General features: G+C 40.6%; 1 protein-coding gene across 1 annotated transcript; it reads left to right on the forward strand.

Annotated features, from left to right (window-relative positions):
* Window positions 1-88: 88 nt before the first annotated feature.
* Window positions 89-27,732, forward strand: LOC117287911 (centromere-associated protein E-like). Its single transcript, XM_033768536.1, has 24 exons — window positions 89-188; window positions 1,394-1,515; window positions 2,117-2,214; window positions 2,705-2,794; window positions 3,649-3,767; window positions 4,767-4,877; window positions 5,538-5,619; window positions 6,987-7,054; window positions 7,431-7,499; window positions 8,273-8,536; window positions 8,990-9,109; window positions 10,466-10,621; window positions 11,653-11,872; window positions 13,176-13,354; window positions 13,817-16,007; window positions 16,857-17,107; window positions 17,937-18,031; window positions 19,597-19,705; window positions 20,440-22,887; window positions 23,373-23,500; window positions 23,723-23,820; window positions 25,303-25,486; window positions 26,019-26,140; window positions 26,742-27,732. The coding sequence occupies exons 2-24, from the start codon at window positions 1,469-1,471 to the stop codon at window positions 26,978-26,980; spliced, it is 7,488 nt and encodes a 2,495-aa protein (XP_033624427.1). The 5' UTR covers window positions 89-188; window positions 1,394-1,468; the 3' UTR covers window positions 26,981-27,732.

Genomic DNA, 27,732 nt, shown 5'->3' on the forward strand with positions numbered 1-27,732 from the left:
AAGAAGAACACAAAATGACGCGGAAGGATATGAAAAAAGACCGTGGTTCAAAGGTCATCATGTGAAAAGCCGGAAAATTTAAAAACCACACATCGCCAGGAATCCAACTGTGTGTTTCGCGGCCGGCCGTTGTCTACGAATTGCGTTGATTTCATGTCTTTTCAGACATCTGTGCACCAAATAAACAGGTAATTCAAGAGAAGGTTGATTTAAATGATTAATTTAGCGTTTAAAATGCTTGATACGGAGGCCTAAGAACTTCAGGAGGAGTGGAATGCCGGATGTAAAAAAAAATGTTTTTTTGATTGTTGTGAATGTGACTTTGACATTTTGAATGATTGTTTGTAATTCAAATTGTAATTCGATTTCATGCGTTAATTAAATTGTGTTTTGAAATTAAAAGTTTTTACTATTTCGGGCGAACGAAATTTAAACTCTAGTGTCCCACAATAATCGTTATTTGAGAACAACATCCCCAGGACAAGACAAGAGCCACAAACGGTCAACTCAGCAGAGAGTCAGTAAACTAAAAAATAATTTTTATTTTTTTTACCCAAATTAATTAGGCCTAGAACTTAGAAGTCGAACTAGCTGTAGAACCCTACTCAAACAGTAAAACCAAAGTAGTCTTTATTATTTTTTACTAACTTTTTACATGTTTTAGTTTTTTTTTTTTTTTTTTGTAGTAACGCTGCTCCAATAAACTAAAGTAATAATATTTTATAAAAAAGTTGACTGTTTCCTGGCTTTAGTTTTTGTTTTTTAGAAGAAATTTGGTTAGCAAGAGACTTTTGTTGGTAGACCCAGTAGGGAATACCAGACATTGGCACCTCGCAAACTCTACTCGGCACCTGCAAACTTGGCACCTTGCATCCTTGCTAACTCGGCACCAAGAATGTCGGCACCATACAAACTCGACACCGGCCTTTTGTTGACTAAAATACTTGGCACCAAACTATATCAGTATCACCTCGAAGAGTCACTCAAGTGGTTAAAAATAGAGTAACGTTTGTATACTTACACAAAAAACGGTTTGATAGTTTAGTAGTTTTATTTAGTAGCTAATAATGATAAGAATTTCGAACTCTTTCAACCCCCATGCGCCAAGTCAATACAGTACGGCCTCCCACCCCTTCTGACACTGTGCGCGCCCCATGCTGAGGCCCCCGTTACCATGGTTATGGCCATCCTTCGACTTGTTTTGGCCCTAAGTGCATATTATGTGCGCTGTATGCATGAACAGCTTTTGAAGTTTCAAAAGAGTAGTGTCAAAAGCCAAGCCAAGTAATTTGAACAAACGACCTAGTTAGTTCGCTTTTGCCCTCTTTTTTTTCAATGGCACATGCTTTCAAAATGTGTTATTTGATAACCAATTCATTGTTTTCCTCCAAAGGGTACATGTACTAGTACACTAGTGCCTAGTTGGTTGTGCGACAAGTGCTGAGTGGTCCTCAACCGTGATACAACAATGGATAACGTGAATGTTGCGATTCGTGTCCGGCCCTTGATACAACGGTACGTCACTTACTACCTTTATTTAAATGTTTAGGATGCTTAAAACTGGTTCAACCATTTTGCCATTTTTAACCTGTCCCCAAACCCTTACTTCACCGTGGTGCAGCCATTTCTTTTTCTCGCAACCAAATCGATGCAGGCATTTTGACAGGCTTGAAACAGGAATTTTAAGTACTCTGACCCGTTTTATTCAATGGTACGCAGACAACTTTACAAAGATGGTGGGATTGGGCAGCATTACAAAAGACCAGTAATGTGTTAAGTAGCCTACAATCTCCAATTTAGTCGGTACACTACCATAATGCTAGTTTGAAAAAAGAAAAAGGACCAATCAATAGTTTTTCCAAGTAATCTTGCCGGCCAATTCAGTGCTGAAAAATATTCCTGTTTAAGAAAAAAATACCCACTGGCCTGCCTTTAATACAAAAGCTGGTGGACAGGTTAGACGGCAAGCTAACAGGTTTCCCTGACTACATGTAGTCACTGGAAAGGTGAAGGGAAAAAATCTGATTGTGCTTTATTTATGTGTGGCATTTTGCAGAGAAAACCAACCAAGTACACGTATACACTAAAATGTGTTTAAAATTGTTTTCTGTTGCAGGGAAAAGAATGTGGAGGCTGAGCCACAGTGGAAAGCAGAGACGAACAAGATTTCTCAGCTGGACAGCAGAGGCAGAGTGTCCAGGATTTATGCCTTTGGTAAGAGAGAGAGAGAGAGAGAGAGCAGGTTACAGGGCTCATATTTAGGGTAAACTTCCAAAAGACTGAAAGGCTTGTTCCAAATGTTTACTGAGACCAGAATTTATTTTACAAGACCAGAATCTTCATGAGAAGAAGCTTCTTTTTTTTTCTGAGACAGTTTCACAGGAAATTTTTTATTTTATTTTAAACAACCACTCGAAGAAAAGTCATGAATTTATGGTTGTTTTGTTTTTTCTCTGACAGATTAAGAAAGCACCAATGGAAGATTTTTGAGACGCTGGCGGCAGCAGACAAAATGGTCCTTTTTTGCAGCACTGAGCGTGTGCTCGCATGCTCAGTATTGGGCCCTTAGGTCTGAGCACGCGCAGAACTGTAAAAAGGGACCGTCCAAAAGTCTCCGATTGTACGGTGCTTATTATACATCGGCATGATCGGTGTGAAGTTAAAATCAAAGTTATATCATACATATTGCTGTTGTTTCCCACAGACCGAGTTTTTAACTCTTCTGAAACAACCAACGATGTATACGAGGAGATTGCTCTTCCTATCCTGGAGAAAGCTATGGATGGTGTTAATGGTAAGATCATTAATACATAGTCTTCTTATTTCAATGTCATGTTCATCTTCAATTACTGACTTGTTCATCATGGGCTACCTCTCTCTCTCTATTTATGCTATATTTCTTACTTAGAAGAAATTTGGTAAAACTTCGCTGACCAAATGTCAGTTAAAATATTTTAGATTTTTGGGGTTGAACAAAGAATTGACTAAAGTGGGATTCGAACCAACGACCTCTGGATTAACGTGCCGTCGCTCTACCAACTGAGCTATCTAGCCCTATATTGGCGGTGTCCCTATTTTGTTAATATCTTTGTTCGGGGGTGCCAGTCAGAAGCCATACAACCGTTAACTGCCGTGTAGCCAGGGATCACACCCAAATTACGATACAACCTGGATAGCGGGGATGCGACTTTTTGTTTCAGATATCAATATAAACCACAAGTGAAACTGACTGGGTAAATTTTGAAATGATTTTTGGGGTTGAATTGACTAGAGTGGGATTCGAACCAACGACCTCCGGATTAACCGCTTCCATGGTTGTATCGGCACGTTAATCCGGAGGTCGTTGGTTCGAATCCCACTCTAGTCAATTCAACCCCAAAAATCATTTCAAAAATTACCCAGTCAGTTTCCCTTGTGGTTTATATTGATATCTTAAAATATTGTTATTGACCAGTCAAAAGTCTCTCCAAGTGGCGAGTGATCCAAATGGCTAGTTCAGTGCTGCAAAGCATCACTATTTATAGAATGGACTTGTAGAAAAGCTGATGGACTAGTGAAATGACAAGCTAACTGGTTCTGCTGGCCTTTCACTAAAAATTTTAACGACGAACTCTGATGTTTATACTCGTATCTTTCCATTTCTCCCAGGTACAATCTTTGCCTACGGCCAAACGGCTAGCGGTAAGACCTACACCATGATGGGGGATCGAATGTGCCCAGGCATCATCCCACGTGCGGTGCAGGATATTTTCACTCAGATAGACAATGTGAGTTCCCTCCATGTCTGTGGTGTTCAGCCAGAGAGGCATCTACAGTAGAGCTTTCATTTAATTTGTGGCGTGTTGTAGCTGAGTGGTCAGGTGCACTGGACTCGATCTCTGGTGTTTCTGATCAAGAGTCTGGACACTTGTGTCTTTTAAAAGCAAGACATCCAACCCTTATTATATGTACTGTTTTTTTATTTTTTATTATAGGATGTAAAGCCGTCTCCTAGGTGTGTTGTGTTAATGCACATACAAATAATTCAAGACTTCCTGCCCAGGAGTTTCTGGCAGTGGCTTTTGAATACACTGTACTGTAAGCACTTTGTAAACTATTACAAGTGCATAAATGGGTCTCATAGTTCAAAAACTTCAAAACCCTTTCTGGAAATAAATTATGATAAAAGTAGTTTGTGACGCCTGTAGGTAAAGCACTATAAAACTAGCTCAAATAGTACTTCTGTGATTTAAAAGCAAATTGGGCCGGCCCATAGCTTAAGGTACCAGACTGCATGCTCATCCATGACAACCCCTAATTGGTGCTCATTTTGCATTGCCCCTTAGATGCATACCAACATTTGCCAAGTTATCAAATGATGCAGTCATTAGTCTCACTGATAACATTCAGAACCATAGAAAATGTGACCTGTGACATCACATGTTTACAAAAGAGCCACCGAGCCTAGACTTCCTGCGGGCATTATTTGTTCACTAGCCTATTATGGAAGAAAACATAAAATCAGATACTTTATGGAGATTGCATTCTTATGATTTGTTTTTGGAAATTACTTTCATAACTCTTGGATTTATGTGTAAATTATGGCACAAAATTTAAACTTTCCCTTATGACCAGTGCAGTATCTTGCCTTCCAAATACCCAAAGAATGTACAAGGACACACTTATTGTAAACAAAGTTCACATGGTCTATTCAGCACAAAGACTTGGTTCATTGGAAATCAAATCTGTCAAGAAAATCACCAGTGTTTTTTTGTTGAATCTTGCAGACGTCAAACCGCGAGTTTCTCCTGCGAGTGAGTTACATGGAGTTGTACAACGAGGGACTGAGTGATCTCCTGAGTTCTGAGAAGAAGACACTACAGATCAGGGAGAATGATGTGAGTAAATTATTTCATTATCGTCTGACGATGACTGACAGGATGGCCAACACTACTTGTATGAGACCATCTCCAGGCATGATACTTCACGTGGGCAATGAAGGCGCTTGCCTCCACGCCCCCTGGTGGTGCCCTTGAAATGCTCAAATAGAAATTTACAATTTCTACATACATAGGGTGCCCTCCTTTACCAAGTCGAAAAGTATCTTGGTACCTTTGCCCTTTCAAAACAAAGTATACATGTCTGCATCTCCAACTGTGGCAGTCAGAGTGTCATCTCTCGATTCATCTCATTTTTACTCTGGTCCTGTAAAAAAAAAAACCTGGTCAAAAGTAACAATTCTGAGCTACAAGTCCTGCGTTTGTGGATTTTACCAAAATTTGAGCCCTGATCACATGGTGTTACATTTAATGAAATTTGCATCTGGGATATGAAATATTTATTTGGTTTATCCTCAAACAGATGTAGGGTAGGCACTATTTACTCTGTGCTTTGTGTAACTTGCAGTTGAAACTAAATTTACCATAGTATTGTTTGAAACAATTTTCATTAAATACGTTAACAAAAAATAACCTTATTTAACTGAAACAACCAATGTGGTGCTTTAAAACTTTGATGATTATTATTATAAGTGTTTTATTTATTAACTTTTGCTTCAGAAAACTGTGTTTGTCCACGATCTGACGGAGGAAGTTGTGACCAATGTCAGCGAGGTTCTCCAGTTCTTAAAGAAAGGAGAAGGTAAGATTGTCAGTCCCAAACGCTGCTGCATGTAGCTACATTATTGGTTCCTAGAGACGTTATTATGCACATGACGTTATTTGAGTAGGGTTGTCCCTCACCTTTAGGTCAAAACACGTATAGGTGTGGGTTTACATTGTTTTACCTCTATAGACAATGTGACCTGTGACATCACATGTTTACAAAATAGCCACCAAGCCTGGACTTCCTGCAGGCATGATTGTTACACAACTCAATGGAAGGAAACATCAAATCTTATATTTGATGGAGATGGCCCTGTTTAATTCTTATCAACTTTTGGTATGATGAATGGGGGGCACATCTCAAAACTTGTCCAGCTTTTATTTTCATAACTCTTAGACTTATTTGGAAATTATGACACAAAATGTCAACTATCCCATATGACCAGTGTAGTATCTTGCCTGCCAGAATACCCAAAGAATGTACAAGGTCACACTTATTGTAAACAAAGTTCACATGGACTTTAAGAAGGCTACACGATGACGTCAATGCATTAGGCCCTGAAATCTCTCTAAATGCATCAAAATCTGATTCTTTACTGGGAAAATTGATGCACCAGGGGCCAATTTCATAGAGCTGCTTACGCAAAAAAATATTGCTTAACAATGTTCTGCTTAGCTGAAATGAGCTGGAGACCAGTCAGCTTAAAAGCGGCAACTCTATGAAAATAATGGTTAACAATGTTCTGCTTAGCAGAAATGAGGAGGAGACCAGTCAGCTTAAAAGCGGCAACTTTATAAAAATAATGGTTAACAATGTTCTGCTTAGCAGAAATGAGGAGGAGACCAGTCAGCTTAAAAGCGGCAACTCTATGAAAATAATGGTTAACAATGTTCTGCTAAGCTGAAAAGAGCTGGAGACCAGTCAGCTTAAAAGCGGCAACTCTATGAAAATAATGGTTAACAATGTTCTGCTTAGCAGAAATGAGGAGGAGACCAGTCAGCTTAAAAGCGGCAACTCTATGAAATTGTGCCCAGCTGATTAACTTCAACTTGGTATCTGTTTCACAAACTACAGTTGCGCGCCTATCTTTATTACCTGTGCAAATAAGGTCATATCTCACAGAATGACCAAGCTCTTTCAGGCCTGTATGCTTCATTTTTTAAAGGGCAAGGACACCAAGGCATTTTTTTCTTTGTAAAGGGCACCCTTTGAGGAAATTGTAAATTTCTAACTGGAGCATTTAAAGGGCACCAGGGCAATGACCAAATGCATGGAGGCAATTGCGATGCCTTCGTGAAGTATCAGTTTGCTCTTTGGTTCGTCATGATTGTATCTCTATCTAAAAAACTTTCAACGGATTGTCTAAAATATTCTCTCTCTTTGTTTGTTCTTCCTTTAAACAGCACGTCGCCACTTTGGTCAGACAGACATGAATGAACGTAGCAGTCGCTCACATACAATATTTCGCATGGTAGGTGGTTATTAAAGGGTTCGATTTCACATTTAAATTTATGAAAATCTGCCTATTGACCCCTGCGCCATGCTCACCATTTTGGTTGGCAATAGGTTTTCGTGTAAACACTGCGACGCCTTAAATGCGCACTTCTCTGAATAACGCACAATGACATTGCCCAATAATTCGGGGCATGCAAGATTGTTCTGATGATGACGTCGGGTATATTATTGGGTCAATAACATCAAATTGAGATTACAAATTTTGTTGTTTTGTTTCTGTGTTGTTTTTTTTTTCATTTTTTTCTTTTCTTTCGTTTTATTTTCTAAGTCTGATTTGTTTTGAAAGAAGATGTTCACAAAGGTATCTGTTTTGTTCCCTTAAACCAAAACAGATCATTGAATCAAGAGAAACAAGCCCATCCAGGAAATCAGTAGACACGGCAGTCAAGGTTTCCCACTTGGTAAGTAGGAACTCCAACTATTGAAAGTATCAGCATCACTTACTTTTTAAATAACAACATCACCAATGAATATCTCAACATAAACCAATCACTGCTCTAGAATTGTAAGGGTCGTGGGTTCGAATCCCACCCGAGTAACATGCCTGTGATATTTTTTCACAGGACTCGGGGGGAAAGTACTGAGTATACAGTGCTAACACACATTGGTGTATGGGTAAAAACCAAAATTAGTAAATCAATCCCGTGCACCAATACAATTTAAAGCTTAAAATTGCTCACTGGAGGTTTTCTTACAAATATGTAGCCTCTTACAACCAGAGTACAAGTTAGCATTGAGAGAAATAGAGACCAAACTATGCCATGTGTGTGTGTGTGTGTCTCGTACAGAATCCAGCTAAACAAAAGGACATGAGTAGTCTGAACATCTGATGTCACACTTCGTGGCTTGTGAATAACACCAGATATACTTTTGACATTCATTCATTTCACATCGAGCTTTGCAGTCAATACCAATAATGTACACAACATTATGCACACGTATGCTGCATGTATACGAATGCTAAATCAAGCTGACACTACATCACCTCATAACACAGCTATGTGGTAAGCTTAAGTCACATCATGTATAACCAATAAAACCATTGTATCAAATACAATTATTGGGCCTGTAAGATCAGGATAAAGACAGGGAACTAGTCTAGGACACGAGGTACCAATAGAATGATTGACGTTTCACTTGCATTCCCAACAATACTTTCTGGCGTTACTTTCAGAATCTCGTCGACTTAGCTGGCTCGGAGAGAGCCAACGAGACTAAAGCCGACGGTATCCGCCTGAGAGAGGCCTGTAAGATAAACCAGAGTCTCCACGTCCTAGCCATGGTGATCAACAAACTGAGTCAGGGTGCGGAGTTCATTCCCTTCAGGGACTCTAAGCTGACGAGGATTCTACAAATGTCCCTCGGAGGGAATGCAAAGACGGCCATTATTTGCACGGTCACGCCGATATCTGTTGAGCAGACGCACAGTACTCTACAGGTATGTAAACCAGTTGTGACTTTTTCAGGGATGTGATTTCTGCGTTTTTAATCGGAATTCTGTTTTTTGTTTTTTTGTTTTTCTAGAAAAATAATTATTGTGTACAAAAAAATTAAGATCAAATTCTTAAAGAAATTGTGATATAACCATACATGTATAATAACGCCCCAGATTGCAGAGAAGGGCTTTTCAAACCAAAGATAAATTTTAACATAGGGCTTCATGCTCACAGGTTTTTTGCTCTTGAAGGGGAATTTCCCTCTGGTAAAAGGCACTTCCATGAGATGAATGTAATTTTGCATTGAAACTTTGCAATGGGCATCGCAGCAAAATCACAGGGGCTTCGCGGCAATTGCGTGAGTTATTTTAAGGCCAGGTTGTTGTTATCTTGTTTTTTTTTTCATTTTTGTACGATCGAACCATCTGTTGTAACCACAATATTTATCTTCACAGTTTGCCAGCAGAGCCAAAACGATCAAGAACAAGCCGGAGGTGAATGAGGTAGTTTCGGACGAGGCCATGATGCAGCGCCAAAAAAAGGAGATCCAAGAACTGAAGAGAAAAATTTCAGAGGTAAGTAAAACTGGGGCCTTATTTCATAAAGCTGTTGAGCAGAAAATTTTCCCCAGCAAATTTCTTTGCTAATCAAAAAAAGGAATGCGGCATTGTCATGGGAGGCATCGGCATAAATAGAATGTTGGTTGGTAGCTAACCCGTTTCTTCTAAGTAAGATTTTTCTGTCAGATGGTCCTTGTCTATACATTGGGAGACAATTGGAGATTTTTAGTTGGCAGGTCGGATTATGTGTAAAGCCAACCTCATACTCAGTGGTGTACAATCTCACCACCCCAGGTTTTAAGTCAGAGAATAAAGTGTAGATTTGTGACTACAACATATCAGCCTTTGGTCAGTACATTCTATCCATGAATGTACACTTTCTGTCCATTCACCTTGAAGGTACTAGACACCTTTGGTGTATATCTCAACATATGCATAAAATAACAAACCTGTGACATTTTAAACTCAATTGGTCGTATAAGTTGAGACAGAATAACGGAAGAAAACACACCCTTGTCGCACAGATGCTTTGAATTCGAGACCTCAGCTGAGGTCTCAAATTCAATTCAAATATTTTGAATTGAGAAATTACTTTTTTCTCAAAAACTACATACTTTAGAAGGAGCCATTTTTCACAATGTTGTATACTGACCAACAGTATGTTTTTGTGCTAACAATTGTTTTGAGTAATTACCAACAGTGTCCAGTGTAGTGCTGGGCGAATAGTGAAATTTTGGTATTCGGATACCGCTGGCCAACTATCCAAAATTAACCGGATATTCGAATAGTTTTTTTGACGCTATTAAAAAAAAAAAAAAAAGGTGAATGAGATCTTATGGGCGGATTGATATTAGTTTTAGACAGTGTCACTCGATTCATTCATAAAAATAACCGGATCTAATTTAATGATGGCGATTTGCTGTTTCTTTTGATCGTGATTGACTCTACGTGAAGGAAAACTTTCGTAATCTTTGAACAATTTACGTCAGAAATGTCATTGTTTAAACTCTTCACGGAGGTAAGCATAGTTAAATACTTAACTTATGCTGTTTTATGCTGTCTTATTAGAAGTTTCATAAGGATTCAGACAAAATATTCTTATCAGTTGTCGCCCGACGTCCGCGGATATTCGGATATTAAAGAATATCCGGTTACTTGGTTGTAATTACAGAACTATCTGGTTTATAAATAGCTATTCGCGCCCTATGCCGATATCCGGTTAAGAAGAAAAAAAAGGCATTCGCGGTTACGGATAGGAAAACCTATCCGCCATTAACCGGATATTCGAATAATTCGCCCAGGCCTAGTCCAGTGCCTTTAACTTATTTATGAACTTGTAATTATAACAGTTGATTTTGTGTTCACCAACAGCTGGAACAGCAGGGTGAGCTCTTTGAGGAGAAAACCCGCCTCCACGAGACACAAGAGCAGAAGATTAAGATACTGCAGAAGATGATCCTAGTATCAGGCGGGGCCGGCATAAGTGACATCATGCCGACCAACGAGACCACCAAAGCCAAGTATAAGGTAATGTACCTGATTGATAAAAAAAGATGGTGCTGTCCAAGAGTAGATCTTTGAGACGCTGGGGGCAGCGGACACGAAAGTCCCTTTTTGCGAGTCTGAGCATGCTTACACATGCTCAGTACTGCGCCACTACAAAACTGTTGACTTGAGATCATCAGAAAACCGTAAAAGTGTTTTTACATGTTTAATGGGTTGGGGGTAATAGCGTCTTGGTATTATGTTCGTATTTTGTCTGTGTTGACCGGGTTTGTTGGCGACTGAAAGAGGACCAGAAGAACCAATTCACAAATGTGTCAGGAGATTTTGTTTTAGTGGGGAAGACCGCGAGAATACTTTTTCAGATACTCTTTGTTCCATAGCAATAACATGTTTTCATGCCTACTTGGCAATCATCAGTTCCATAGCAATAACATGTTTTCATGCCTACTTGGCAATCATCAGTTGCGTGTAAGTGACTCTATGATAGTGTAGCATTGACCGAGGGTTGCAATGCACACAGTTTAATGACACAATAAAGTACCATTAACTGGCTTCTCTGTCCTCGTTTCGGAGCTTTATTTACACTCAACAAGTTACTAAAATTACACGAGAGACAAGGCCTAAGCCAGAGAACGCCCTCTCTGGCATGCAGATTCACCGATCAGCCTGCTTGGGCCACCAGCAGTGCTCTGAAGGGGGGTCGTGCTGGCGCCTCCTACCGGTCGATCTGCACCGCCGCTACAATAGAATCTGTAGGTCTCATGTCTCTTGAAAGACAATAGTTGTGTATTCCACGTAAGGTTCAGGTAAGATGTTATACAACCCCATGAAGAAATTGTAAATTCTACTGGAGCATTTTAAGGGCACCAAGACAATGACCAGGGGGCATGGAGGCAAGCGCCTTCAATTCCTCCTTGAAGTATCAGGCCTGGGTATTGCATCGTGAATTCCAAGCTAAATCAGAAAATTTCCAGGGTGTCAGGGAAAAAACAATCGCCTGCCTCAAAGTTGATATTACCCTTATAAATTTGTACTTTTCTTATACCCTCCAGCGTCGTCAAACTTGGTGCCCCGGCATGGCGAATCCTCTCCCTCTCTTGAGGCCCAACAAGCCCCCATCGGAACTGGCTTCCAACATCCCAGAGGAGACGTTGCCATTGTCTTCTCCAGAGAACAACACGACACAGTCGTCACAATCCCCAGACGAGGAGATGCGCCAGTCAGATGCTGATGCTTCTCCGCAGGAATCGGTCTCCTCTGTCGAAAGTGAAGGTTTGTCATGTTTTTTATTCATTTTATTACTTAAAGGCAGTGTACACGTTTGGTAATCGTCAAAGACCAGTGTTGTCACTTGGTGTATCCCATCATAAGCATAAAATAACAAGCCTGTGAAAATTTTGGCTCAATCGGTCATCGAAGTTGTGAGAAAATGATTTTAAAAAACATCCTTTTTGGGCGAATTTGTGTGCTTTCAGATAAGAATAAACGACTTCTAGCTGGAAGTCTTTTATTATTTAAGAGAGAAATTACCTCTTTCTAAAAAATTGTGTTACTTCAGAGGGAGGCGTTTCCCACAATGTTTTATACTATCAACAGCTCACCAAGTAAGTTTTTTTAAGTTAATATTTGTTTGAGTAATTACCATACGAGTACCTTCCCTCTAAAAATAATAATAATAACCAGTTTTTAAAGTGTGCTTTTCACACCGCGTCTGAAAGTGCTTCCAACTTTACAGCCCATGGTCACTGGGCCTTCTCAGCTCCCAGGGGAGTGTACAGCACCTGTGCAAAAAAATCAATCAATCGGCTAAATCAATCACAAGAACCATCTCTGCCCTTACAGGTACCCATTTACATCTGGGTGTAAAGAAGCAATTATAGTTAAGTGTCTTTGTCAGGGGCATTAGTGTCACGACTGAGATTCAAACCCACACTCTGCACACAGAAGCACCAGAGCTTGCGTTTGGTGCTCTTATCCGCACGACCACGACACCCTTCTTCCGGATAAAATAAGTTAACTTATGGACACCAATTACTGTTGTGGTCCCACCCTTGGCTAGTTTTGTTGGATGGGCTCATCAAAACCCTGTCCACTTGAGTGACAAATATACGCGCAAGATGCCATTACTATATCATGACAAACTAGCCCACCAATGCCCAGTGACAAGAGGCAAGTTAGAATACAATAGTGTAACAATATAAACCTGGGCTTGGTTTTTTTTTCTGAAAAAAAGACCGGTCTTCTCACTTGGTTTATCCCAACATTAACATAAAAGAAAAAAATCTGTGAAACTTAAAGCTCAATGGGTCATGAAATTTTTAAGAGAATAATGTACATATTAAGAAAAAACACCCTTGTTGCATAGATTTGTGTTCTCTCAGATGCCTGATAAAAGACTGCATGCCTACGATCTTTTTATATTTGAGTTAGAAATTACCTCTTTCTCAAAAACTATGTTCCTTCAGAGGGAACCGTAAGTTTATGTGCTAAAACTTGTTTTAACTAATTACCAATAGTGTCTACTGCCTATAAAAGCAGCGCTATTACATTTGGGCCGTATACTCTTGTTCAACAGAGTTTTCCAACACGAAGCAATTTCAGTTCTGGGAGGACATGGAGATGGAGAAAGAGACGGAGGACGACTTTGTTGCTGTCCCTCTCAACACGCAACGAAAGAAGAGAAAAAGACGGGAGGCACATGTCCACTTTGCTCACTTTGGCGTGGCCACAGTGGATGCTGATAGTCAGACAGAGGTAAGTATTATATTGGCTGGACCGCAGGGTCCTGCCCAGGATTACTTTAGTGGTGGACAGTGTTGTGGGCGGTGCTGGGTGGCCCTGCCCAGGACTCACAATTTTTGCCCAGCACTCTGAGCAAAATACATTTTGCTGCCCAGCATGCTGCCCAGCACAGATTTCAAATATTGTCCACTTTGCATTGGTCTGAGACACAGCTAATTATGTTTAGGAATATCGAATGTCACAGAGAAAGAACACAATCAAGAAATGCCAACTTTCCCTGATTCTGTGGAAAGTTCCCTTAAATTAAACTTTCTTTCCATGTTCTCATGAACCATTTTGAAAATTTCCCTGATTATTTATACTTTGTCCCTGGTGATAACGTTATTGTAAAACGCACTTTATAAGAACTATTTCATTATTATTTACTTAAAGAAACCTGGTTTGCTATACTTTTTTGCTCATTTTTACTTGTAGATAAACTCTCCAAACGCTGCCGATACACCACAGTCCGAGGCCCTCATTGAAGCCAATAATGAACTGCAGGAGCAGATTCTTGCACTTGAAGATACAGTCTCTACTCTCAGAGAAAACATAGCTGTCTTATCAGAGGTGATGGATAGTAGGGAACTGGCCAAGCAGCAGTTGGCAGACTTAACGTCCATGAACCAAGGGTTGGAGTCCAAGAACCTAGCGTTGGAGTCCAATAACCAGGCGTTGGAGTCCAATAACCAAGGGTTGGAGTCCAAGAACCAGGCGTTGGAGTCCAAGAACCAAGCGTTGGAGTCCAAGAACCAAGGGTTGGAGTCCAAGATTCAGGAGTTAGAGGAAGGAAATCTGATGGTCAGTCAGCTATCAGATGCCCTGTGTCTCTCAGAGGAGAAAGTGGCTGCTAGTGAAAGCCGAACCCAGGATGCAGATCAGCAAATCAGTACATTGACAGAAGATGTCAGGCTTCTGAAGGCCCAACTGGAAGATGCGAATCGCCTGCAGGAGTTGGCTGAAGAGAAACAGCAAGAGGCCATGGATCAACAGGAAAGGCTCGAAGCAGCCCTCAGTCACTCAGAACAAGAAGTAGTGTCTCTAAGGGCAACGTTAGTGGAAACCAAACTTCTCTTAGCATCTGCGGGGGACAAAGAGGAAGAAGCTATGGAGGTGAAGATGCAGTTACAGTTAGACCAACAAGACAGGCTCAAAGACTCCCTTCAAAAGTCGGAGCTTGAAATCTCTTCACTGAAGGCCCAACTGGAAGAATATGAAGTTCAGTTGGCATCATCGCTAGAAAGTGAGCAAAAAGCCTCTGATCTGACCACACAGCATGATCAACTGAAAGACTTGTTTGAAAAGTCCGAGCTTGAAATCTCTTCATTAAAAGCCCAACTGGAAGAATATGAAGTTCAGTTGGCACCATCTCTAGAGAACGAGCAGAAAATCTTGGATCTGACAGAACAGCACAATCAACTGAGAAATTTGTTTGAAAAGTCCGAGCAAGAAAATTCTTCATTGAAGGCTCAACTGAAAGAAAATGAAGTTCAGTTGGCGCTATCTCTGGAGAACGAGCAGCAAGTCTCGTATCTGACAACAAAGCACAATCAACTGAGAAACTTGTTTGAAAAGTCCGAGCTTGATATCTCTTCATTAGAAGCCCAACTGGAAGAATATGAAGTTCAGTTGGCACCATCTCTGGAGAACGAGCAGAAAATCTCAGATCTGACAGAACAGCACAATCAACTGAGAAATTTGTTTGAAAAGTCCGAGCAAGAAAACTCTTTATTGAAAGCTCATCTGGAAGAAAATGAAGTTCAGTTGACGCCATCTTTGGAGAACAAACAGCAAGTCTCAGATCTGACAGCAGAGCATGACCACTTGAGAAGCTTGTTTGAAAAGTCCGAGCTTGAAGTTTCTTCATTAAAAGCTCAACTGAAAGAAAATGGATTGCGCTTGGCGTCATCGCTGGAGAACGAGCAGAAAGTCTCGGATCTGACAGAACAGCACGATGAACTGAGAAACTTGTTTGAAAAGTCAGAGCAAGAAGTCTCTTCGTTGAAAGCCCAACTGGAAGAAAATGAAGTTCGCTTTTTGGCGTCGTCAGTGGAAAACAAGCATAAAGTCTTGGATCTTACGGCACAGCACGATCAACTGACAAGCTTGTTTGAAAAGTCCGAGCAAGAGATCTCTTCTTTGAAAGCCCAACTGGAAGAAAACGAAGTTCGCCTGGCGTCGTCGCTAGAAAACAAGCAGAAAGTCTCGGAACTGACGGCACAGCATGATCAACTGAAAAACTTGTTTGAAAAGTCCAAGCAAGAAATCGTGTCATTAAAAGCCCAACTGGAAGACGATGAAGTTCGCTCAGTGTCATCGCTTCAGAATGAGCAGAAAGTCTTGGATCTTACGGCACAGCACGATCAACTGAGAAAGTCGCTTGAAAAGGCCGAGCAAGAAATCTTTGCGCTGAAAGGAGAGCTACAGGAACGTGACACTCACATGGCATTACTGCTGGAGAACAAAGAGGAAGTTTTCGAATCTCAGCGTGAGCAGCAGGAGGATATGAAAGATTTACTTCTAAGTAAAGAGCAGGAACTCCTTGCCTTGAAAGTTGAGATGAAGGACAGACAAATTCTGTTGGCATCTACCGAGGAGAATGCTTTACAAATTACCCAAGTGAAAGGTAAGCTACAGGAGTTTATAGTTTATTCTTTGACACTGGACACCTTTGGTAATTTTCAAAGACCAGTCTTCTCACTTTGGTCGAGCTCAATTTGGTCGAGCTCAATTGGTCGTCGAAGTTGCTCGATAATAATGAAAGAAAAAACACCCTTGTCACACGAAGTTGTGTGCTTTCAGATGCTTGATTTCGAGACCTCAAAATCTAAATGTTTTGAAATCAAATTGGTGGAAAATTATTTCTTTCTCGAAAACTATGTTACTTCACAGGGAGCCGTTTCTCCCAAAGGTTCCATTGCTTGTTACCAAGGAAGGTTTTATGCTAGTAATTATTTTGAGTAATTACCAATAGTGTCCAGTGCCTTTAACTTACCATTCTATTTTGTGTCCAGTTTAAAAGTTTTGGAGCTACAGCCTTTATATTGAAGGGCTTATAAAACTCAAGGGTTGTTTCACAAAGCGCTATTGATTCATCTTAAAATGAGTTTTTAACATTGCTGTAGTGATTTGTAGTGTTGAGTCACACTTTGCGTAGCATTTATGGTACACAGTTGTGATTAATCTTAGCTCTTTTTTGGAATCATTTAAAGGGTAAAATAATGCTGAAACAATGGAAAATGAACATCTATGTACACTTTGCTCACAGGATCGGCAAATAAACGGCCTTCTGAGCTGCCCTGATTCTGCAAAAAAAAATAATCAACCACTCTTTCCATGTTGGGATAAGAAGTAATAAAAATTACCATTCTTGAATTTCATCTGCTGCCCTTGCCCTCTGTGACATCATTCATCTAAGAATGTTTCAGCTCTGAGATTTTAAAAGGTATTATTTTTGCACTGATTTCTCGCCCAGAGCTCACTAAGGTACTCGGTGCTCGACAAGAAGAAATTAACACCTTGAACCTCTGCCTGGTGGAGCAAGGCAAGGAAGCAGAAGAAACGAGGAACCATCACATCGCCAGGATCGCTGAGCTGACTGGACTTCTTGAAGACCAAGAAGGCCAGGCTGCCTTGGCAGCAGGGCCATCTATGGATCGTGTTAAGAGTGATGATGGAGCCATGTCCCTTGCTGATGAGTTGGAGGAACAAAATTGGAAAGTCAAGGTACAAAAGGATTCTTTAATTTTCTGTTTGTGTTGTGGCTGAGCGGTCTATGTCATCGAACCCAAGCTCTGGTATTGTCGGCACCAGAGTGTGGGTAGAGAGTAGAGATTGCACTTTCCCTCAACTTAGAGCCCTGCACCATCAACATTTTTTTGACAGAATTAACAGAGAGTCTGTAGATCTTAGAAACAATGCAACCTCCACCCCCTGTAAATCTTTGAAACAACGCTGGACCCTGGGTGCTCAATCTATACCTAGAAGAGATCTTTTTCCCACAGAATTCTTGATCTTGTGATGATCTTCTCAACAGTCTTGTACATGTTGTGGCTGAGCGGTCTATTTCATCGAACCCAAGCTCTAGCATTGTCAGCAGCAGAGTGTGGGTTTGATACCCAGTCATGACACTTATGCCCTTGAGCAAGGCACTTTTTTTGCTTCATAAAAAATTGGAAAGGTAGTGCGTTCTGCTCTACCAGCCTGGCACCTAGTTAATGATACCCATACCTACATCCTTATGGACTGTGAAGCGGGTATATTCCTGTTACAGCCCAAAGAGTGGGTGGCAACTAACCCTTGTGGCAAGAGGGGACTTTCTGGGACGATAGGTGGCAGCAGACTTACCGGGTAAAGCCATTGTTCTCAGAATTATGCGCATGCTCAGAACTACGTAACCAATAGAAATTTACCCAGTAAGTCTGCTGCCACCTAGCGTTGGAAAGGCTCCCATTGATTTGGGTTGATAGCTTTAATCAGTTTAAGTGTAGCCCTCACTCTGAAGTGGGTGAAATCTCATTACAAATAAAAAAAAACAATTCATTTTTGTTTGCAGGCAAGGCGGACAAAGTCTGACCTCTTGGGATCTGTCCAACTTTGTGAAGACATCATGGAGGAGAAGACCAAGCTGTCCAGACAGATGTCGCAATTGTAAGTTGCCCCAAACTAGACTTGCTTTTCCTTAAAGGCAGTGGACACTATTGGTAATTTTCAAAGACTAGCCTTCACAGTTGGTATATCTCAACATATGCATAGATTAACAAACCTGTGAAAATTTGAGCTCAATCGGTCATCAAACTTGCGAGATAATAATGAAAGAAAAAAAAACCTTGTCATACGAAGTTGTGTGCGTTTAGATGGTTGATTACGAGACCTCAAGTTCTAAACTTGAGGTCTCGAAATCAAATTCGTGGAAAATTACTTCTTTCTATGGCACTTCAGAGGGAGCCGTTTCTAACAATGCTTTATACCATCACCCTTTCCCCATTACTCATTACCAAGAAAGGTTTTATGCTATTAATTATTTTGAGTAGTTACCAATAGTGTCCATTGCTTTTAAAGGTGCTGGGGTGGACTTCACAACAAGTTTAAAAGGACTAATCTTATCTAGAGTTAAGGGGAGTTACTCCTCTAGCTTAGGACCAGCCCTAAGTTCTTTGTGAAATGAACCCCTATGTTATATAAAATAACAAACCTTCGAAAATTTAGGCTCAATTGGTCATCAGAGTCGGGGGAAGAAAACGGGAAAACCCACCCTTGTTCCCCATCGTTTCGCCGTGTCATGACATGTGTTTAAAATAAATCTGTAAAATAAATAAATGCTCGATATCGAGAATTGATAATTGTTTTAATGTTTTCTCAAAAAGTAAAGCATTGTATGGAATAATATTTCAAGAGAAGTCTTTCACCATTACCTTCTGTAAATCCTGTAAGTTTGTAAAATCTGTGAACTTTTAGTCTTGTTCTGTTGCAAAAGTGTCCATTGGCTTTAAGTTGCCAGTCACACAAACTTGCTGCAAACAAATTGATACTTGCTCATTAGAACCAGGGCTCAATCTCACAGGAAAAAAAATGCTGAAAATTGTCTTTTTTTGTCATTCTTTCTTCTGTAACAATTGATTTTTTCATTGTTTTGTATTGCGCATAGAGGCTCATGCATAATTCGCCATGTATATCTTCTATTATTTTTATTAAAACTCATGTAGTTTGGCAGCTACTAAGAATTAAAAAAAACCTTCAATGAATAATTCTATTAATTAAGAACTGTTTATTAAATACAAGATAACACCATAGCACCATAGACTGTGCAGGGCTCACGTGTATCGACCGACTTGGTCCCCAAAGTTTTAATAATAGACCCTTCCCATGAAATATGTAAATTGTACATAGCGCGTGCGCACTAACGTTTTGGTTTGCAAAATGAGGGAATATCGCACTGTTTTGTACACAGCTAATGATTGCGTGAGGCTATAACTTAGGACTAGCCATACGTTTTTTATATCTCCTAGGACTAGTCTTCACTTCTACTTCTACTTTACTACTCGGCAAAGTCCCATGATGGGATATCACGCCAAGATTACGAGTAAGAAGTAGTCATAACTCTTTGTGAAATCAACCCCAAGTCTTCTTATTTGAGGCTTGAAATTCCCTAATTGAAACAAGATTTGTTAGAATTGATCAAGTAATGCGATCCTGCAACATTTTAATCTTTGCAGCCAAGATGAGATGACCAACTTAAAACAAGCGCTGAAGGCCAAGGAGGAGGAGTTCAAAGAACTTCAGGAGTTCACTGAGATGGAGATGACAGTTATGAGGGAACAAGAGGTAAAAGCAGTGCTCAAAATTCAACACTAGACCGCGGACAAGTCCAGTGGTTTTGTGTTTTTCAATTGACTAAAACCACCTCACTGTGAAATAATATCTTTCAAAATTAGTTCAAAAATACAATTAACATTTAAAACTGTGTAGAAAATTCCCTCTCATTACATGCTGGTGTTGAAAAATAAATGCTGGTCCAGTAAATACTGTGTAAGGGTGGCACGGTTGGCTTGTGCGTAAAGCGCTCGCCTCTCACCAAGGTGACCCCGGTTCGATTCCCGGTAGGGGCCATATGTGAGTTGAGTTGTGCGTTGGTTCTCTGCCTGTGCCAAGAGGGTTTTCCAGACTATCTGGTTTTCCTCCCTCATGGAAAAATCAAACACTCGATCTTGGTTGTGCTCCGTGGTCATAATGGGTTGATGTGGCTGGCAGCTGAATGCGCCCTTGCATGCCTGCTTCTCGAACACGTTGTAGCTGCGTCCTTCGCAATTCAGCTCTAGCTGCGAGTAAGGACGATTAGCCCCCCCCCCCCAAATTATTAGTATAAATTGTGAATTTTCCCCCTAAATTCAAGCCCTGTAAAACTGTTGCTATTTCATTTACAATTAGTCCCATCAGTGCAAAAACATTGTAAATATTGCAAACACTGAGCATGGACGAATTTGTAATAACAGTGAATGATTGTCTTCTTTTTTTTTTTCCTTTTTTTTACGAAATGCCTTTATTTTCAAATGTTACAGACCCAGTACCAGAGGGATATTGATGAGTTGAGACTTGAGCTTCAGGAGAAACAGAGTACACTGGCAGTGCAGCATCACAAAGAGATAGAAGACCTCCAGAAGAAACTAAGTGTCAAGGATAAGGTCTTGGAGGCGCAGTACCAACAAGACGTCGATGAACTTCTGGATAAACTACGACAGAAGAACCAGAAGCTTGACAACCTACAGGAACAACAGTCTGAACTTGTACGAGCAGCCGTTCTGGCCGAGCAGAAGGTGGAGCAGCTTCAGGGCCAACTGAGGGACTTGGAAGGTTGTGGTGTTGTGAAAGAAAGTGGCTACATGGAAGGCCAAGATCAAGCGGCTGTGCAACCGGGAATCGACCAGCAAGTTCAAACTGAAGAGTACAATAAGGAGTCTCCGATTCACACAGCTGTTTCTGTGCTTGAGGAGGCCACACAGGTTTCCCCTGAAGAATTAGGCTTGCTTGCGGATGGATCATCCGCCCAGGCAGAGATTCTTCAACAGAGGATCGATGAACTTGAAGTTATTGAGGCATCCCTAAGGCAAGATTGCGAGACCCTGAATGCAACCGTCAGTAGCCAAGACCAAGAGATTGCAGTCTTGGATGAGCTCTTAGAAGATCTTGGGAAGGAAACGAAAGACAATACTGAGAATAGCGCCAAGATTGCTGCGTTTGTTGAGAGAATCGAGCAACTAGAAAACCAGCTACAGGAAAGAGAGCTTCCTACCACCAAAGAAATGCCAGATGTGGATCAGGAGATTCAGGTGTTGACAGAAGTCAATGACAATCTCTCCCAAGCTTTGACAGAGGCTGAAAGTACTTGTGAGAATCTCAGAGCCAAAGTAGTGGGTCTAGAAGAAGCTTTACGACATGATGTTACCAGCAAGAGAGACTTGGATTCGTCCAAAGAAAAAGACCTCTTGAATCTTAGAGAAGAGCTAGATGCATTGAAGGAAGTAAATGTATGTTTGTCGGAGAAACTAACTCGCACACAAGAGCTCTGTGAGAAGCTGGAAGGGAAGCTGCTTCAGTCTTCTAGCAATGAGAAACAACGAGAGAGTGAAGACGAAATTTGCACTTTGACTGCAGTCATTGAACAGCAAGGACAGGAGATGGCCTCACAGAGAGTCAAACTAGAGGAAGAAGAAGAGAATCTCAGGAGCAACGTTAGAGATTTGGAGGATCGTGTTGCTAGTTTGACACGAGAGAACCAGTCGTTGGTCGAGAGGATCGTTTCGGAAGCATCCAAGCATGATCAGTCCTGTGAAGACATCAAAATCAAAGACATCTTACTGGCAGAGCAGCTAAACAAACTGACAACACTTTCTGAACATCTTGCGATGATAGAGGAAGAGTTACACAGTAGAACAGTCCAAGTGCAGGAGTTGGAAGCTGCTCTAGCTTCACAGAGCAGCCAGTCTGCAGAGGCGGCTGAGATCATCAGAAGGCGAGACGGCGAGCTTGAGATGCTTCGGGAAGTCTTGCAAGAGCAGGAGGAAAATCTTGAGAGTGCGAGAAATGAATTCTCCCAGGAACAGTTCAGGGTAAGAGACCTTGAAAGAGAAGTGAAATTCCTAAACGACACAAAAGGGGACCAGATGGTTCATGAGGGCCAGAAAGAGAGTGAAATTCACCGTCTTCATGGTTTACTTCAGAATCAAGAAGAGCATTTACGCATCAAGGAGCAAAACCTCATGGAATGTTTATCCAAGATACAGAATCTAGAATCAGTTTTAGCAGCGAATACCCACATGAACCTGGAAAAGTCGAAAGCTGAAGCAGAGCAAAATGTTAAAGTATACAAGCTGCAGAATTACCTAGAAGAGCTGGAAAACCAGTTGAGAGCCAGGGAGATAAACTGCTCCGAGCTGGAATCAAAATTGCAAGACCTAGAGAGGGTGGTTGCAGCCAATGATCAGAAGAGGGTTGACCAGGAAGATGTAAAACAAAAACTGGATGCAGAGGTCACAACTTTGCAGGGCTATCTAGATGAGGCTGACGAAGAGCTCCATCAATTCAAGAACCGGTATGCTGACCTCCAAGCGGACTTCCGAAAGCAGCAGACCAACCTCAAGAGAATGAAAGCCGTCTTGGAATCGAGAAGCAAAAGCACCAAGATGCTTGAGGCAGCCGTCGCCAAACATGATGAAGAAAAGGGTGTTTTGCGAGCCTTGCTCGACGAGCGGAACCACACTGCCTTGAGGCAGGAGGACAGGTACAGTGACATGCTGGCCAAGATCCAAAACCTGGAAGGAATCATCGCCAGCAAGGAGCAGACGACCAAAGAGTCAGAAGATTCACTCAAGATTCAAGAGGCAGAGCTCCGGAGGTTGCAAGCAGCTCACTCTAGCGATCAAGAACAGCAGGACAGGCATCTTCAGGCGGAAATAACGAGGAGAGAAGGGGAGATCATAAGTTTGCGACAACAGCTTGAGAAAGCCACGGTAAGTATTTAAAGACTTCACCCAGTGTTTCACTGGATGAAATTGCCAAACTTCATGCAATGTACACGTCCTTGTATTAAGGCTATTCAAGCATCAACATCACCTTTGGCCGAAAGATTGCATCAAAATACACCAAAATGGTTGTTGGTGATACAAAGTATAATTAAGGGCAGAATTCAAGGTGATAAGATTTTTCCAAAAAAAGGCAATGCTTTGAAAATTTACTTTCGTGATTTATTTCATTTATTTATTTTTTACGCTTTAAAAATTGTGTGCATTAATACATGCGGGCTAGTGAAAAAACTTGGGTCCAAGTTTTTGGTTGACTCGGCGAGCAAGGTTTCAATTTTGGCTTGTATGAAACTGGTCCCTTTGTCGTTACTCTGTCAATACACGGGCCATTTGTAGCAAAGTCTACATGATGCAAACGGACACAAAGAGGTCATAATCTAAACAACACGCTTTGTCTTTATTCTTTAATACAGACTGACAGTGCTAAGCTTGATGTTGATGAGCTGGTGAATACACATCGGCAGGAGCTCGCTGAGAAGAACCTTTGCATTAACCGGCTTGAGACAGACCTCCTGCGAGGCACAGATCCATTGGAGAGAAAGTAAGTTGAACTAGACCAGTTCCTGAAACAAACCCTATTTCCATCTAGGTGTCTGGAATCCATCCAAAACTCCTTATGCTAAAGTACTTTCTTTTTGCGATGTCACAGCTACATGCCTTGCCAACCTTGTTCGGTTAGGTTTTTTTCAACAGCCTGCTACATCCCTGCTTATTATAGTGCATGTATTTCTTTTTACTTAAAATAATGTTTTACTCTAAATAGGCTAGTGTCCATGAAGGAGGAACTGAAATACCAAGAATCCAAGATGCAGCAGTACAAGAAGGAGGTGGAGAAGTTGCGGAGTCAGCAATCTCAAAGAGGTAAAGTTGGACCTCTCAATGTTTTTAAACAAGCAAGACTTTTTGTCATTTTGCTTGACAAAGTAGTATAGCCAGAGGGGTCTCTTACTCTTTTGTGAACACCTTGCTTTAAATTTGGACACTCTGTTTTATCAGTCATTTACAATGCAATATTATTAGTGAGTGAACAATTTGGACACCCATTATTTAAAATTTCCAGGAAAATGTTGACCCTCTTTTATCGAATCTTGGCTGAAGCCTTGGTTGATATGTGGCATGGTGTACTCCCCTTCTTTCCTATTGTGTCTTCTTTGGATTCTGGGAATAATATACAGAATTCAAAGGTTTAAGGAGAGGGGTACTTCTGTCCAAGAAGAAAAAAGAGTGTGTTAAAAGTATGGCAACAATTGTGTGTACACATGTACACACGTTCTATTTTGTGCATCCATGCAAAGACATGTTTTGTTTCTTTCCTTTGTCCATGTAGTTAAGAACCTCCCATGTACACAGAATTCCTTGTGGAGCACCACAGTCTTTAGAATTCCCCCATGGAGACCTTCTGTTTTCCCTTTTTTGTTTTGTCCTTGGTTTCCATAAGGTTAGGTAGTGGCTGTTTTAAAAACTGTTTTAATCTTGTGACTATATTTATAATGTCATTCAAAATTCAATTTTAAATGCTTCCGTACATTGTCGTGTATGAATGATTTTTCTGATTGTCTTTTCTTTGTTTTTTTATGCACCATTGGAATCATTTATGGTGGATATCATTATTTATTGTTGATGTTTTTTATTACAGGTCCAGCTCTTTGCATTAATTGTCGTCACAATTTTAGTTCATTATTGAAGTGTTTTGTTTCATGCCTAATTTGTTATTGTCCTGTACATTATTGTCTTTCCACTTGAGTCAAGATTTTAAACTTTGTGATTTCCATGCACAATGTATTACTAATGCAATTCTTTCCCATTTCAAGTGATTTTTAACATTGGTGCCTGTGTACATTTTTTATCTCTTTTATATTATAAGTGCACTGCATTTTTGTGTTTTGTATAGTACTTAGATTTAGTTATGAGGCCTACAGAATCAATTGTATTATATTTAGTGTTTTTATTGATATTGTTTCCTTTACTTTGAATTCCTTTGGCTTTTGGGAATTTGCACTTTCGACCACCTTTAATTTTTTTTTAAGGTATCTTCAAATCCTGCGCTAGTAATTTGTTCTTTGTTCAATCGCATTAGTTAAAACATTTACCCAGTAGTTTTCCCTTGTAGTTTATTAGTCAATGTTACTGTTACAATCATTAATAATATATTATTGTTACTTCATGATTTCCTACTGTTACAATTATTAATAATTTATTATTCTTACATCATAATTTCCTAAAAGCATTTTAATGATATAAATTATTTTAAAAAAAAATAGTTTTGTAGGTAAATTGTATATCTTTTGACTAAACCATGTTGTAACCATCATTGTCCGTTGCCTTTTCCCCCAACACCCTCAGCTTCCAGCAGCACACCAGGGTCGGACTCTATCGAAGAGAGGCGACCGGAAGCAACCGGTGGTTCAGGCATCATTGAAAGCTGTGCGATCTTTGCAGTCAAGGCAGAGAACTATAAATTAACCAAATCACTGGAGAAGACTAAAAAGGAACTGGAGTACAAAGATCTTAAGTACCATGATGAAGTGTGAGTAGTTAATGTTCATCTCATAAGGTTCTGTTTGTCTATTAAAGGACATTGGAGACTATTGGTAATTGTCAAAGACCAGTCTTCTCACTTGGTGTATCTCAACATACGTGTACATGTATGCATAAAATAACAAACCTGTAAAAATTTGAGCTCAGTTGGTCGTTGGAGTTGTGAGAGATCATAATGGGGGAAAAAACACCCTTGTCACACGAAGTTGTGTTCTTTTAGATGCTTGATTTCAAGACCTCAGAATCATATTCTGAGGTCTCAAAATCAAATCAAAATATTTAGTGAAAAATAACTTCTTTCTCGAAAACTTCAGAGGGAGCCATTTCTCACAATGTTTTATACTCTCAACAGCTCTCCATTACTTGTTACTTAGTTAGTTTTTATGCTTACAATTATTTTGAGTAATTACCAATAGTGTCCACTACCTTTAAGGACATTACACAAGGCAATTTACAAGCAACATTTTATTCACATTTTCAAATTGTTAAATCATTTATTAAATTTCTTTTCATTTCTTCAGTACAAAGAAAACTCATGCTGAACAAGATGCAAGATACTGGAAGGAAAAGGCGCGCTCCTTGGCCAGTCACCTCAAGAGGGCGCCACAGAGGAGCGAGTCAGTGACGTCCTCTCCTCTGAAGGGTACGTAGCGCTCTCCAAAAGAAACAATCCCCTTCACATTCTTTTTTAGGGGTCAAATTACACTTTCATTAAATTTCTCTACAATAATCAATTTGCATTTTAGATTTAAATATTGTCTGGTACAAAGATGTGCTTGATCACAAGTTATTGCTTAAAATTAGAATTCCTCAGACTATAGAGACAGTTGCTGTGTCAAAATGATTTGGGCCAAGCTTTTGCGTAGTCACGTATGAGACGGTGAACAAATACATGTACATGTACATGTATACACAATTCTGAATGAATGTGTAGGGTACAGTGGCACCAGGGTTTGCTCATCTGGAGATTGCTATGCAAAGGCTTGCCCCAAACCATTTGACATAGCAATTGTCTCTATAGTCTTAGGAATTCCAATGTAAGTGGTAACTTGTGATTAAAGACACAGTTGGTGTATCTGAACATATTTATGCATAAAATAACAAACCTGTGAAAATTTTTACTCAATCGGTCGTCGAAGTTGCGAGATAATAATGAAAGAAAAAAACACCCTTGTCACAAGAAGTTGTGTGCTTTCAGATGCTTGACTTTTTCTCGATTCTTTCTCGTCTTTCCCAATCTACAGAGCGAAACACAAACGACGTCACCGTCGCAAAGAAATCACGACTTGACGACTCGACCGGGACCAAGTACGTTGAGAAGATTGGTGGCCTGAAGAACTCATCATCATCTGAATCGTCAACGTCGTCATCTTCCACATCGAAGTCGAAGCGAGCAGACTACAACTGGCTGGGCAAAGCGATTGCAGAGAGAGATGCTGAAGAGAAACCTGAGGATGACCCACAGCAGTGTGCCACGCAGTGATGACCCACAGCAGTGTGCCACGCAGTGATGACCCACAGCAGTGTGCCACGCAGTGATGACACAACCAAACAGGCCTCCAAATAACCCCTGGCACCCACGGTAGCTGCCATAAACCTATTCGCTTGCAGAGAGAGATGCTGAAGAGAAACCTGAGGATGACCCACAGCAGTGTGCTACGCAGTGACGACACAACCAAACAGGCCTCCAAATAACCCCTGGCACCCACGGTAGCTGCCATAAACCTAGTCGCAAATACTGGAGCGCGCGCACAAAGCTTGGAATTAGGTGCATTGTGGTCTAGCTGGTGTCCAAATTTGATCCATATCTATCCCATAATGCACCTCATTCAACAGTCTGCACTTGCGCAATGGTATTGGCGAAAATTTCTGTGGTGCTTTTGCTGTAGTGCCCTGGCAATACAATTTTAAATTTTTCTCGTAGAAGTGCCCCTTATATCGGGGGGAAATTGCTGTACCCCTTCAAGAGCAAGGCTCAAGGCCTGACCCAAGTCTTTGTTATAACAGGGGTTTGAGGTGTTATGGTCGGTGTCTCAATGTGGACATTACTGTGGATTTCCAGCGGTATCTCAAAAACTTGAACACCTTTTGAAACTAAATTATTCACAGGTTAGTTTCACATGGATGATTGAACCAATCAAATAGATACCAAAAACCAAGGGTATACTTTGCCTTTAAAGCCATTATACACTTTCGGTACAGAAAAAACCCAAAAAGTTCACAGATTAACAAATA

The sequence above is a fragment of the Asterias rubens genome, chromosome 3 (genome assembly GCF_902459465.1).
Source record: "Asterias rubens chromosome 3, eAstRub1.3, whole genome shotgun sequence".
Lineage (NCBI taxonomy): Eukaryota > Metazoa > Echinodermata > Asteroidea > Forcipulatida > Asteriidae > Asterias > Asterias rubens.